Below are 15,239 nucleotides of genomic sequence, written 5' to 3'. Positions count from 1 at the left end.
AGAATTAGGTGTTTGTGTTTGCAAGACTGAAGAAAGGAAATCCGATCATCTTCTTTAATTTATAGCATACCTTTTCAACGACGACAAAAATCATCGCTAAATCTTAAGTGGCACACAAAACATTAAGGACTTATTTGTTTGCACATAAACTTAAAAAAGAGTTTAAATTTAAGTTACAATTTTATTTAAATTCATGTTTTTTTGTAAAATTTGAATTTGAATTTGAATTTTAAGTTGAGTTTGAGGTTAAAATCTGAGTTCAAATTTCTCCTTCAACTCAAGTTTCTAAACTCAAACTCAAGTTAATGAACAATATTTTTTTTATTCTTAAAAAGACTAACTTTTTTATTTTAATTCCGATTGAGATGATTTTTTTTTATGTTCAAAATGAAAAGAACAATAAAATCTCAGCTATATACCTTATTAAAATTTTTCATCATCATTGAGTTTTTATTAATATACTATCTAAATACAAACTCAAGTTTTGACTCACCCTAACACAAACTCAAAAAGATTCGCATCTCAAATCATAACTTAAATGTACACAACTAAACACAAATTCAAGTTACAACTTCAACTCAAATTATAACTTAAATTTAATTCAAAATCTATACTCAAATCACCATAACACAAAAATACAACAGAACAGAACAAGCTCTAACGTTTTCTAATAGCAAATTTTTTTTTTTCAAAATCTAAACCTGCGTTTTTTTGGGGCGAAATTTTAAAGCTTTTCAGCGACGACTAGCGTCGTCGCTAAAGTTTTCACTCTAATCCACGACTGACACATGCTGACAAAATTGAGAAACAAATAGACAAATGTGGTCGCTGAAGATTAAAAAGTAAATTTTGGATTTCGCAAATACTTTCAGCACTGTTAGCACGACAGTTGTCGTCGCTAACACATTTGTTTGTCTTCTTTCACCGCTGGCTGTTCAGCGATGACACTGCCGTCGCTGTTTCTTTTATTTAGAGACGACAACAAAACCTTCCGTCGTTAATTCCACCGATTCTTGTATTGATATTATATGATCAAACATCTTTCATGTGACGTATCTTTGGTGATATATGTATTAAACACACAATATATAATAAATGTATATATATATATTAGTTTACTCTCAATATCAATTTTCTTGTCATTTTCAACTTATTACATAAGCAATTTCATTATCACAAAAACTTCGCCGTGAATGACTTGAACTGCGTGAGTTGCAATTATATATTATTTGGAAGGTAAATATCATTCGGCATTGGAAATATTATATACTACATTCTGCAAATATTTGAGACCCTCTTGAGATTCCATACTACAATCTCACAAACAAAAAGAGAAATTCCCATTTTAAACCATTTGATATTGTATTTCTCCATGCATAAGTCAGATCACCCCTTGTATGATCAGTGATGTAGGAAATGCATTACGCTAATATTTTTCCATTTTCTTTACAATAATTTTATAACGTTCGTACACATGATACATACATAAATATACACACACATGACACCCACACACACACACACACATATATAAAGGAAACCACTAGTAAGTAAACTTGCTCAAATTAGTTTTACTTTCTTTCAAAATAAACGACATGAAATGCATGAGACTGATTTTGCAAGAAAAAAAACAAAAAAACAAAAAAAAAACGAAAAAAAAACAAAACAAAACCTCACTTGCAGAAAAAGAGAAAGAAAAAACAAGGGAAAGACATCAAGAACTTGCAGAGAACTATCTTGCATTGGCACGTACAAACCTCACATGATAGATAGTCAGGAGTACAAAAAACAAAACAAAAACAGAACAAAAAAAAAATGAAAAAGGACAAGTAATTAGTAATAGCGTTGGGGAATAAATGTTGGCTCTATATCTCTATCAAAATTTCATGGGTTTGGTTAGACATTGTGTTGACTATATATTTAAGTGCGTCATATTTAATTAGATGCATTCCTAAAACCTGATGCTTTGCATGTTCTCGACAATGTCTGGGTTTCTAAAGGCATGATGGCATTTCCTTGTAAAGAAGTAGACGTTTGGTTTATGGGTTCAGAAATCAGAATTATTCCCGATTTATGTATGTTTTTTATAAGAAAAAAATATTGTAGTGAGCCATAAATTATAGTCCAAATCACGGCACGAATCCTTACTTCAAACGCCTATTTTGGACTGTACTTGTAAAATTATTAAGGAGAACTGAAAGAGCCCCCTATATAGTACTACTCTCAGTAAGGACACTCATGTAGTTCCAAACCCTCTGTCTAATGTCTCTCTTATCAATACAAACGTTCTTGTTGGCCTTGGATTTAATTTAACATTTAAAAATGCCATGATAACTTTTTTTAAAAATAAAAAATGAAAAAAGAAGTGACTCTGTTGTTAACTTTTGTTGGTATGATCAAGTGGTTCTATAGTTAATTTAACATGCAAAGGCTATATGTTCATATATATATATATGAGAGTGGATAACTGATATATATATATATATATATATTATTAACATTATTTTTCAAACTGATGATGTGACTGTAAGAAGTGTTAAGAGTTTGCCAATTGAAAAATAAAAAAACAAAAAAAATTGAAACACGACCTAAAAATAGTTCTCAATTTTATGCATATGACAATGTCAATGTCAATACTAATACTAATATCAATACGATAGTGCCAGAGTCCAAACATAAGCCATCAAAGCGGAAGCGAACTAATGCCATCTTTATTCTACCTTATTCACTCGGCAATAACCAAGGCCTTTATTAACTCGTCAAATACCAAATTGCAAACCTTTGAAATCAGAAGAATTCATTTACCACCAAAACAATCATACGAACTCACCACCATCTTCCCTTTTTCTTCTTCTTCTTCTTCTTCTTGCCTTGCGAAATCCCAACTCTCCGAATGCCAAATCTCCGAAATTCCATTCAAATTTACATAAACAATTGATAAAATCCTAACAAATCCCATAAACTCAAAAACATATTCCATCATATTCCACTTTTTTTTTTTTTTTTTCAAATCAATTTGTCACCCTCACAATTGCCGGAGTAAAATCCCAAAAATCAAGTAAGAAGGCTGCACAATATTTGTTACAAGTCCACCAATCAACTCTATATTGCACTCACGATTTCCTATACCACAATCCAACAAAGAACCACAAACATATGTTGAACTGTATCGGTGATGTTCTAAATCCTATGGTGAAACAAACCAACGAATCCAAACAAAAACAAAGACACCAAGAGGATGCACGAATTCCCTGGTCACTTCACCAAAATCCAGACTCATTGAATCACATACGGCCTCGCGGTTATCTCCAATTCCAATTCCAATAGTAGACGATGATGCAAACTGCTCTCAATCAATTCAATTCCGATTGCAATTCAAGTAGCATATTATGATACAATGCAAACTGCTATTCCAGTTCTAATTGCAAACGACAGTGCAAACTAACAACAATCAATTCCAAGCCCATAAAGATCACCACTTTGATACCATGTGAGAAATACCTAATACAAAATAAATAAATAAAAAAGAAAAGAAAAGAGAGTTATAATACTAAAGTTCTATTGTAATTGCAGAGAAAACTTAATTTCTTGAATAAACTACCAAAGCGGGGTTTATATAACTCTACAGACATAATAATAAAAGACTAATCTATCCTTACTAGTAAAGAGAAATAACCAAATAGCTAATCTTAATCTTAAAATAAAAATAAAAATCATTAACAAGTGTCATCGCCTCCCAACCTTAATTAAAATTAAGATAATCATATGGCATATATTTTTAATTTTTAGGCTTCTAGCTACCAGGAGAAAAGATTATCGACCAAGTATTACTGCTACACAACTACTAGAGAAGGGCAAACGTGGAAAGTATACTTTTTTGAGGTCCCCACACGTGGGATCGATCTGAAATAGTTAGAAAGGAAGAGGGAGACAAATAGGCTGGTGAAGAAGTCCGCCATGATGCATGTTTGAGTGAAAATAAAAAGAATCATCAATTCAAATTTTATTATAATAAAAAATTTTAAAACAGTTAAATTTAATTTTTTTTACTATAATAAATTTTGTTACATAAAGACTTCGTTTATTTTATCGATTTGAGTTTTTAATTTTAGATTTTTACGGTAAAAAACTCTTAGAAAATATCACATTTAACTTTTTTTGTTACAGTAAAAAACTCTCAAAAAATATCACATCTCAACTCAAATTAAAAACTCAAATGCGTTAAATGAACGAGGCCAAATTCAAATCTTAATTCAAATTAAAAATTTAATCATATCTAAATTTGAATTAAAAATTTAAATCTATGTATATATATCTATATATATATATAATATATGGATTGATTCTTCCACACGTGGCAGAAGCAGGACTGAGGAAAAAAAGTTACGGCGCCAACTTGCATGACAAAAGGCAGAAAACAGCTAAGTCCCGGCTGTGTGTTACGGACTAGTACCAGTGGATGGGAAACTGTTCAAGTGGCATTAATTGATGTAACTTAGGAGGTATAATAGTGTTGCAGGCGACATTTCATGGGGAGAAAAAATAAATTTTAAATTTAAAAAAATAGCTGGGTATTTGTAGCTGAATAACAAGGTAACACTCAGGCATTGCAGAGAAACATTCTCTGTCATCTACGACGTAGTGTGGTAATGAGTAGTACATGAAATGTGAGTGCGGAAGTGTGGCTAGTTAAACTGGATAAGACTTGCCTTTCTTTTTTTTTTAGTTATTTTATTTGTAGATAAATTTTTAGGGTTCGTTTAGTTAACTAATTTAAGTTTTTAATTTAAATTGATATGTTATTATATGTAAGAATTTTTTACTGTAATAAAAAAATTAGATGTGACTATTTTTAAGAATTTTTTATTGTAATAAAACTCGAATTCAAAACTCGAATCGGTAAAATGAACAGGACCTTAATATCTCAAAAAAATGGGCTCCACTAATAGGTCATATATGTAGGGCCTGCTCTGTATGAGAGAGTTGATATATATTCAAATAGGATCATACAACATTTTTATAGTTTCATTTTGATATTAATTATGCTAGATGACTAAAAAATGTAATACTTGAGAAATGATATCTGCCAAACGAAAGTATTATGTTAACAAATTGACGAGGTTATTTTTTTTATTTTTTATTTTTGGAGGTTAACTAGTTTTTTATGCTGAGTAAAAAAAAAAAAACAAAAAACAAAAGGATATACCAAACGAAGGTAGTATGTTAACAAGTCCACGGGGTCGTTTAACTATTTTTTTTAGAAGTTAATTAGTTTTCGATGCTGAGTAGATAAGAAAAAAAGAAAACAAAAAGACGTGCCAAATGAAGGTATTATGTTAACAAGAGAGGGTTTTTTTTTTTTTTTTTTTTTTTTTTTTTTTTTTTTGAGATTAACTGAGTTTTGATGCTAAATAGATAAGAGGAAAAAAAAACAAAAAGATGTAATAAATTGGCAAAAATGAAGGTATTGTGTGCGTAGGTGGTTTTTGACCGTCTTGCCTCATCATATTCGTGAAATTTTTTCTTAAAAATCACCTATATTTTTATTTGTATAAACCTTTTATCTTGTCTGCTGTTGGAAGCTAAAAAAAATTAATAAAGATAATGATGTACCAAGCGTCTACTAATTTGCTTGTGGGTATGCTGTAGGTCAATATCATCATATATATATATATATATATATATATCGCTATCTATAAGTAGTCAGAAAAAGAAATTATGCACGCGCGCTTATGAATATAGTTAAAATTGAGAATGCAAAACTTTTTTATTACGTAATCGAATGATGTATAGCAAATGATTTTTTTTATTTAATTATGAGTGAGACCAAACCATCATTAACCACCTTTAGCGTAATCCTGAGTAGGCTAAAATGTAAAAAATAGACCTTAGCCTATATTAAGCGGTCAATGCAAATTCATGGATGAAAAACTTTGTGCGTTTTGCCCATACCCATCCCTGAAACGAAAAGAAGTAAAAAAATAAAATAAAAAATGGTGCAACCGGATACCTCTGACAGCTTTACAAATACCTTATTTCACCTATTTTAGTTTAGAATTTATGTTACAATAAAAAGCTTTAAAAAACAGTCACATCTAACTTTTTTACTACAGTAAAAAACTCTCACATAAAGTCACATCTCAACTCGAATTAAACACTCAAATCAGTGAACTAAACGGGTCTTTAACGATGCATATCCATCACACTCCTTTTACAAAATAATACTGAGGAAGAAGAGAGAAATCATACTCATTTATTCACTGAAAAATATTGTAGAATACAACGCATATATACCAGAGTCAGGTTCCTAACAGAATTCTCTGCTTACACAAATTGATGTAACCAAATGGTACACCTCAGTAAAAAAAACTTATTCTAGAATAGTCTATTTGTTATAACAGAACAAAGGGAAAAAAGTAAAATGAGCTGGAAAATAATGTAAAACTCCCCCTCAAGATGGAGAATACAGATCATGGATTCCCATCTTGCCAAGTAGAGTATGAAACTGTGTTGGCTGAAGTGCTTTGGTGAAAATATCCGCCAACTGATTCAGAGTATATACATGCATAGTCTTCACAAGTCCGGCTTGTATTTTCTCATGGATGATATGACAATTAATCTTTATATGTTTAGTGCGTTCATGATAAATAGGATTGACAGCAATATGAAGAGCGGCCTGATTATCACAAAAGAGAAGTGCCGGTCCAGTGTGAGAAATGTGGAAGTCCTTTAGCAGAGCAAGCACCCACAGAATTTCACAAGTAGTGTTTGCCATAGATCTATATTCTGCCTCAGCTGAAGATCTGGATACAATTTGTTGTTTCTTTGATTTCAAGATATAAGAGATGAACCCAAAAACACACAAAAACTAGAAATTGACCGTCGTGTGTCGGGACAAGTTGCCCAATCAGAATCGGTATAAGCTTTTAATTGAATAGTCGAATTGGAACGGAAAAAAAGACCTTGACCTGAGGTTCTTTTGATGTATTGTAGAACCCGAAGAGCTGCTTGCATATGAGGAACACGAGGAGCAGCCAAAAATTGGCTTAATCTATTCACTGAATAACTCAAATCAGGTCTAGTAATGGTGAGATATAGCAGCTTACCAATGAGACGTCTGTAGGTGGAAAGGTTATCTACCAAATCACCATCTTCTTGCAAAAGTTTGAGATTTGGTTCCATTGGAATAGATGTTGGTTTACAGCCTACGTATCCTATTTTGAAAAGCAATTCCAATGCATCTTTCCATTGACAAACTGAGATTCCAAAAGTGGTTCTAGCAACTTTCAAGCCCAAAAAATATTTGAGATGTCCCAAATCTCTCATTTTGAATCGCTTACTAAGAACTTGTTTAAGCTCAGTCACGGCTGCGTCATTGTTGCTAGCAATTATTATGTCGTCAGCATATACCAAAAGAGCCAAGAAAATGGAACCCTGTCTCTTGATGAACAAGGAATGATCATTGGCTGATTGAATAAATCTTGTTTCTAGCAAAACATTTGAGAACTTACTAAACCATTGATGAGAGGCTTGTCGCAGCCCATATATTGACTTCTGCAATTTACAAACAGCATTAGGAGGGAAACTCTCCCCCTTTCGGCAAGAATATCCTGGCGGAATACTCATGTATACTTCCTCAGTGAGGTCACCATGGAGAAATGCATTTGTAACGCCAAGTTGAGTGAGAGTCCATTTAAAAATGGCAGCCAAGGAAAGCAAAAGTTTGATAGTAACGAGTTTGGCTACAGGGGATAAAGTATCTAGAAAATCTATACCTTCTTGTTGCATGTAACCTTTAGCTACGAGGCGCGCTTTGTATCATTCCACAGTACCATCCGCTTGAAACTTTATTTTGTACACCCATTTGCAACCATTGGGTTGCTTTCCTTGTGGAAGAAAAACAAGTGACCAAGTACCATTGCCTTCCAAAGCCTGCAATTCAACATTCATTGCATCTCGTCATTCCTAAAACTAAACAGCCTGTGAAAAGGTTTGAGGTTCAGTTTGTGTACTAATGGCTAGAGTGAAGATGCGATGAGGTTGTGAGAGTTTATGGTAACTTAAAAAGGAAAAGATGGGATCGAAAGAAGCTATGGAAGATGAAACAGGAAAATTAGGAAGTGAGTTGGTGGCCAAATAGCAATGGTAGTCCTCAAGATATGCTGGTCATTTTGTTGTGCGAAGTGGACGAGAAATGGGTTGTAAAGCTTGATTTTGATCAACATCACGAGTGAGAGTATTGGTAGGAGGCTCGGATGATGGGGAAACAAATTGAAGAGGAAGCTGGTGTTGAGGCTTAATAGGACGTAGTATGACACGGGTAGAGAACAAGTCAAGATGAGCACTATCTAGCTGTGATTGAACAAAAGGGAATATAGACTCATGAAAAACCACATTCCTTGTGATATATATCTTATGACTTTCTAAATCAAGCAATTTGTATCCTTTATAATCAAAAGGATAGCCAATAAAAATAGTGGCTCGGGCTCGAGGAGTAAATTGTGTTCGTTGGCTAAGGAGAGTTGATCCATAACACAGACATCCAAAGGAACGGAGATGAGAATATGTTGGCTTCTTGTTATTTAACAACTCAAAAGGACTTTTGTTTGACAACAAAGGTGAGGGTGTCCTATTAATCAAATAGACAGCAGTCAAAACACATTCATCCCAATAGCAAAGTGGAATATGAGATTGAAAAAGAAGTGCTCGTGCCACATTAAGTATATGTTGGTGCTTTCTTTCAACTACCGAATTCTACTCATGAGTTTCAACACAAGAATGATAAGGGAGAATTCCTTTAGAACGAAAAAAAATATGGAATGAAAGCTCAGGGGCATTGTCAAATCGAACAGATTTAATGGAAGTGTTATATTGCGTCAAAATCAGATTGTAAAATTCTGGAAAATGGTTATAACATCTGACTTTGAAGTTAAAAGATAGACCCATGTGGCTCTAGTACAATCATCAACAATAGTGAGGAAGTATTTGTGACCATCTCGTGTATTAACATGAAAGGGAACCCATATATCAATATGCACTAGATCAAAAGGTCGTGAAGACATGATTATTCGAAATAAACGGAAGATGTTTTTGCTTAGTCAAATGACAAATTCGACAATGTGAAGATAATGTAGATAAGGGATTAGAAATTTATAATTCATTATGGAGCAATTGAAGTTTTACAGCAGAGGGATGTCCTAATCTAGAATGCCAAATATCACTTTTGCTGATTACAGAGGATGAAGAAAATGAATTACAATAAGCAACTCCTAAATCTAGAAAATATAGATTTCTTTGTCTTCTACCCCTCCCAATCATCAAGCCCTGAGTGAGGTCCTGGATAACACACGAATTGGAAAGAAAGTTAACACTACAGTTGTGGCTGAGTGTGAGTGGACTGACACTGAGTAGATTAAAGGCAAACAATGTAACAAAGAGTACATCATGTAATATCAAGGATTTGGACAATTTCACGGAGCCTATGCGCTCAATTACTACGGCATGACCGTTGGGCAACGTGACAGTGTTATTTAAGATAGGAATTAAATGAGAAAACATAGAAAAATCACAGCAAACATGATGGCTAGCATAGGTGTTAATAACCCACGTGCCAGACGGAATGGAATGAGATGAAACGGAAGATATGGAAAATAAGTTACCATAGATTTGAGAGACGGAAGGATTTTTAGCTATTTGTGTGTCAGGAGTGGCGACCGCACGATGATGAAGTTGCGAACTTAGGTAAGCAATCAGCTGCTGGACTTGATCGGTGGTCAAGAGACCATTCGGTGGAAGCGAGCTCATCGTTATTGCAGTTGAAGGTGAGATATGAGATCGATCAAGAAAACCCATGTGTTGAGATGAGCTGGATTGAAGGGAGCCCACTGAAGATCATTGGGTCATTTGAGTAGAATAGGCCTTGAACTTGGGCTTCTACCCATGTGGAAACCAATGTAATTTGTAGCACTTATCTATGGTGTGTCCAGCCAACCCACAATCCGTACAAACAGGTCGATCTCTTCTGGGTTTGCTTAATGAAGATGCGGCCGCCACAGGGAGGGCCGACGGCGAAGCAATAACGAAGGGACCCGGCGATGAGGCCTGAAATGCCAAAGGATTGGCCGGACCAGTAGATCCGGTATCAATTATACGTTGTGTCTCTTCCTACACAATAAGATTGAATACTTTCGAAATTGAAGGTAGAGGATCGTTCAGCAAGATCTGTCCTCTGTTTGTTCCATAGGACTCATTCAAACCCATTAGAAATTGCATGACATATTCTTGTTGTTGATAGTCAAGCCAAGCTTTCATACCTCCACAGCGGCATACCGAAATAGGCTGGAAGTGCTTGAGTTCATCCAATAGAATCTTCAAGCGTGTATAGTAGGTATTGATATCAAGAGAAGCTTGACACAACCCTTGTAGCTGCTGCTTAATTTGAAAAATACGTGGTGCGCTGCTTTGATGAAATCTCTCATGCAAATCTGTCCAAACAGCCTGAGCAGTGTCCAGATACAGAAGACTATCTGCAATCTCCTTCGAAACAGAATTGAGTAGCCATGAAATCACCATATTGTTGCAATGGGACCTGATCCAAGCAAGAGGCGCTCCAGCCGATGGTTTTGGAATAGACCCATCAACGAAACCGAGCTTGTGTTTGGCATTGAGAGCCATGAACATGGCCTTGTTCCAAGTGTTGTAATTAGGGCCAGTGAGAGGATGAGATACCAAGATGAGACCAGGATGATCTCCGCTATGGAGGAAATATGAGATGTTTGCACCGTCCATAGAGGTCGGATCCTGCTGATCCATAGTGCTAGATGATGAAGGTGGAATCAATGGCTAGAACCGATTGGTGTTGTGCTGTTGACCTCCACGAGCCATATTCAGAGATGAAATAGAGCAGGGAGAGCAAATTTCTCTAATACCATTTTACAAAATAATACTGAGGAAGAAGAGAGAAATCATTCTCATTCATTCACTGAAAAATACTGTAGAATACAACGCATATATATAGCAGAGTCAGGTTCCTAACATAATTCTTTGCTTACACAATTCGATGTAATAAAATGGTACACCTCAGTAAAACAAACTTATTCTAGAATAGTCTATTTGTTATAACAGAACAAAGGGAAAAAAATAAAATGAGCTGGAAAATAATGTAAAACTCCTGTAATAGTACGAGAAAGAGTTATATGATAAAAATTATGATTGTTGGGTCTCTTATGTAAAACTTCTCATATGTATACTACCCCATCTAGGGTAATCAAACCACCAACAGTGTATATATATATAATCATTTTCAATTACATACACGAAAACCCATTAACGAAGGTTAAAGGTGAATTCTTAATCCGCATAATTATGCGTGCTACTTTGTTCTTTAAATTCTTGGTTCCATGAATGTTTTCTTAAAAAAAAAAAAAAGGAACAGATCGTTGATCCTGTTGCTAAATCACATCACACTCACCTCATCTTCAATTTCAAACTATAATATAAAATTGAAAACGAAAAACAATTAACAAAAGTTAAAAGAGCCTTATTTAAACAAGCGTAAAACTAATTGACCTTACACTACGTTTTTAACTCGTGCTTGTAGCCAATATAAGGTGGCACTATTCCATAATATGTGACACAAATTAGACTTTGACAAGTTTTTGAGGAATCTTATAAAGAAGAGTCCAATATTTCTTTATAGAAGTGCTTCTTAAAGTCATCAACATGATCAACTTGAAGACACAATACAACAATAAGAGATCCAATATCTCCACTAACATTATCACGAAATAGCACCGAGTCTCCATCTATTTCAAGATTTCCTGGCCCGAAATATATCTCCTTTCCCCATCCAAAATCAATCCCATAAGCAGGCAAATTTACCCAATTGGTCACCGCAACATTAGGATTCCCAAGCAAATTAATATTATTCTCCACAAATAATGAGTACAAGTATCGAAACCTAGACAAGTCTTGTTGATTCTTTATGAAATCAATGGCGGATAAGACGTACTCATTTGTCACCTTCTCAATTGCTTCCCTTATTCTGCTTGCTCCATAACCCAAAGGTTTAGCCACCAAATCACCGGCTAAGCTCCGAGCTTTGACATCGAAAATTGCATTCCCAAAGTACTCTTCAGGTAGAGCCGCCGGCTCCAAACGACGTCGCGCATCAATGGTGACGATATTTGTTGTTTCTTGCTCATCTTTGTTCTTCCTCACCTTGGTCATGCACCTCCAAATGTGTGCAGCCAAAACCTCGTATCGAGTGTAAACGACACGTTTTCCTTCGTCGTTCTGAATGTTGTCGCTGGCAAACTTTCGTAATTTTTCAACTTGATATTTGCTAAGCTTTAGGGAGATCACTGTTCTTTCAATCATATTTTTCACTTCTTGATGATCATCAGAAGTTGGTTTCTCTATTAGTAGCCGCGGAAGGTATAAGAAATCCGTGGAATGATCAAACACTCGAGTTGTTCTCGTAATTCTTGAAGGGTTTCGAACATGACATGGCATTTTCTGCATTGGTTCTTCCCTGGAAACCCTAGCCCATTCCGTGACAAAGTGGGCCATGCTTAGACCGTCGGCGACTACATGCGAAAACGACAGGCTTAGGCTGATCCCACCACACTTGAATCTTGTGAGCTGCACAAACAAAACGGGCAGTTCGTGAATCGGGACACTACAGTCTATAGAAGGGAAAAGGTTTTGATAATTCGGAGTGGACGGAGCAAAATCTCCGAATTCGACTAGCTCAACGTCGAATTCCACTTCAAAAAACGCGACGCCGCGACCATCGCAATCGAGTTCGAGACGGCCTTTGTGGTGGTCATTTAGAGTCCAGCGCAAGCGCCCAGCGAGTGGATAGAAGGGCACCAAAACTCGTCTCAATGAATCTCTAAGGGAATTGAAAACGGCCTCGCTTGGTGTGAGCCAAATTTTTGGTGATTGATAGAAGTAGATAACCTGTGTGTGAGTGAGGCTGTTGATCTGATCAAGTTCTGATAAAGATTGGCGACCTTTACATGTTGGTTCATGAATTGGTCTCACCATGCAGAAATGCTTGATGCTTAGTTTCATTTTTTCTTTTGGACAAAGTTTAAGTCACTGATTTCACCATGCAACAATACTTCATGTGTATTGAATTATATAATACGAATTATAATTGATATATGTGTGTTATATGTAGTAAAAAAGTTGATAAAACAATTTTAGCTATCGGCTATACTTTAGACTACAAACAAGAGTTAATTATAAAGAACACTAGATACAAGAAAAGAGAGAGTTAAAACAAACAAAAAGCAAATATTGCATATGCAGCTATTGCCGTAGGAATAAAGTGGCCGGCACTACAGAACATGGCTGGTGCCGGCTAAATGAATATTAATATATCCATAGGATGTAAGAGTTGTTTTATTTACTAACAGGAAACTATATATTATATGGGTTTCTCTTCCATACTTTATGAAGGACTGTATTGCACCATAACATGTAGAAATAAAAGGTGCAATACGAAATTATTTATTTATATAACAAGTATTATATATTTGGAAGTGTAACACTATCTATGTTAAGTAAGGGTGCGTTTTGTAGCGCTTTTTTGAGCCCAAAATCACTTCTCTAACCATGATAATGGTATTTGATAAAAACTATAAAAAGTAATTTTTAAAGAATTTTTGAAGAATCTACAACAAAAATCAGAAGCAACTCAAATGCAACTTTGACTTTTAAATTGTGCAGAAATCAACATAGTATAATTAATGATTATCAACAAAGTTATATTAAATAATTAATTATTAATTACTAATTATATTTAATTATATTATATATTAATTACTAATTAATAAATAGATATACTTAATAACTAATAAATAGATAGTAATTACTTAATTATTAATTAAATATTAATTTATTACTATTAAGTTTTTAATTTTGTTAATAAAATAATAAATAATATAGTAATTATTTATTTAGTTAAAGATTAATTTTTAAAAATTAATTATATAACATATTAACAATAAAACAAGTAATAAGAGGTTATTAAATAAATAAATAATAATTAATATTTCAATCATTTATTATGGTAATTTTAATCTATTAATTAGTAAATAGTTGGGAAATAAAAAAATAAATAGTAATTACTCAATTAATAGTTAATATTAAATTATAATTATCAATATGTACTACATTAATCAATAATAATTTATAATTCATAATTAGTAATTAATCATTATAAAAAGAATAATTACCAAAATTTGATCATGTGATATATCAAATAATAGATTATTAAATAAACATTAGTAACTAATTAAATAATTATTTAAATATGTAACTAAAAGTTAATAATTTAAGTAGTAAAAGGAATATTAATAAATTATGTATATACTAATTATTTTTCTGAATACACTAATTAATTCATTATAATCTAATAAATATGAGTACATTACTAACATATTACTTATAATTAATTACTAATTACTATTTTTAAATATTTATCATATTAATTTATTATATATAAAGTTAAATTACTAATTTACTCATTAATTTATTATATATAGGTCTAAAAAGGTCTAAAAATGGTAAGTTGTGCCTACATCCTACCTTAATCCGGACGATGGAGCCCAAATTTACATCTACATAAATTCCACCGGGTACATATTTAGTTTTTTTTAAGCTATTAATCTTAATATTTTTAATTTATCTTTTAAAATATTTCTTTTGGAAAACCTTTTAAAATATTTTGTTGAAGTATATCGTTTTTTTTTTTTTTGAAGATTTATTAAAATATATCTTTAAATAGTTTTTCACATAATCCTCTAAAATTTTATTTTTCTCAAATACTGATAATACTTTTTAACTAATTGCCTTTCTGAAATAATTTGTTCTTGATGTGCCCGTTCTTCCTTTTTTTTTTTGGGTTAAATTTCATAATCTTCTAATAAGTTTAGACCATCAATTTTAAAAGATTTGGCATATTAGTCATAATTTGAAAAAGAACTACAAGGTGGTTATATTCATTTATATTTGCATATATACTTGAGATGCAAATGCTATGAAAAGCTTCCCACAAAATTATTTTTGTTGGGAAACTTTTCTTTTAAATCTATCAGAGACTAAATTACTACTTTGTGTTTGAATCAAGTTTAACTACTTTGAGAGACAAACATTATTTTGTTTCTAAATATCAAAATAACACATTTTAGACATGAAAAATTACTTTGTCCCTGAAAATGTTATATATA

The 15,239-nt window shown here is 33.1% G+C and overlaps 1 protein-coding gene across 1 annotated transcript; it reads right to left on the bottom strand.

The window, feature by feature from the left end:
• Positions 1–11,667: 11,667 nt before the first annotated feature.
• Positions 11,668–13,077, bottom strand: LOC21399777 (spermidine hydroxycinnamoyl transferase). The gene has a single exon (XM_010095896.1). The coding sequence runs from the start codon at positions 13,075–13,077 to the stop codon at positions 11,668–11,670; it is 1,410 nt and encodes a 469-aa protein (XP_010094198.1).
• Positions 13,078–15,239: the final 2,162 nt, after the last annotated feature.

The sequence above is a fragment of the Morus notabilis genome, unplaced genomic scaffold (assembly GCF_000414095.1).
Source record: "Morus notabilis unplaced genomic scaffold, ASM41409v2 Scaffold499, whole genome shotgun sequence".
Classification (NCBI taxonomy): Eukaryota; Viridiplantae; Streptophyta; class Magnoliopsida; order Rosales; family Moraceae; genus Morus; species Morus notabilis.
The sequence above is the reverse complement of the archived record's forward strand: the minus strand, read 5'-3'. Positions and strand labels throughout refer to the sequence as shown.

What these genes read in the sequence shown, in the direction of transcription:
- LOC21399777 (XM_010095896.1), bottom strand. Translation starts at nt 13,077, where the DNA reads ATGAAACTAAGCATCAAGCATTTCTGCATGGTGAGACCAATTCATGAA.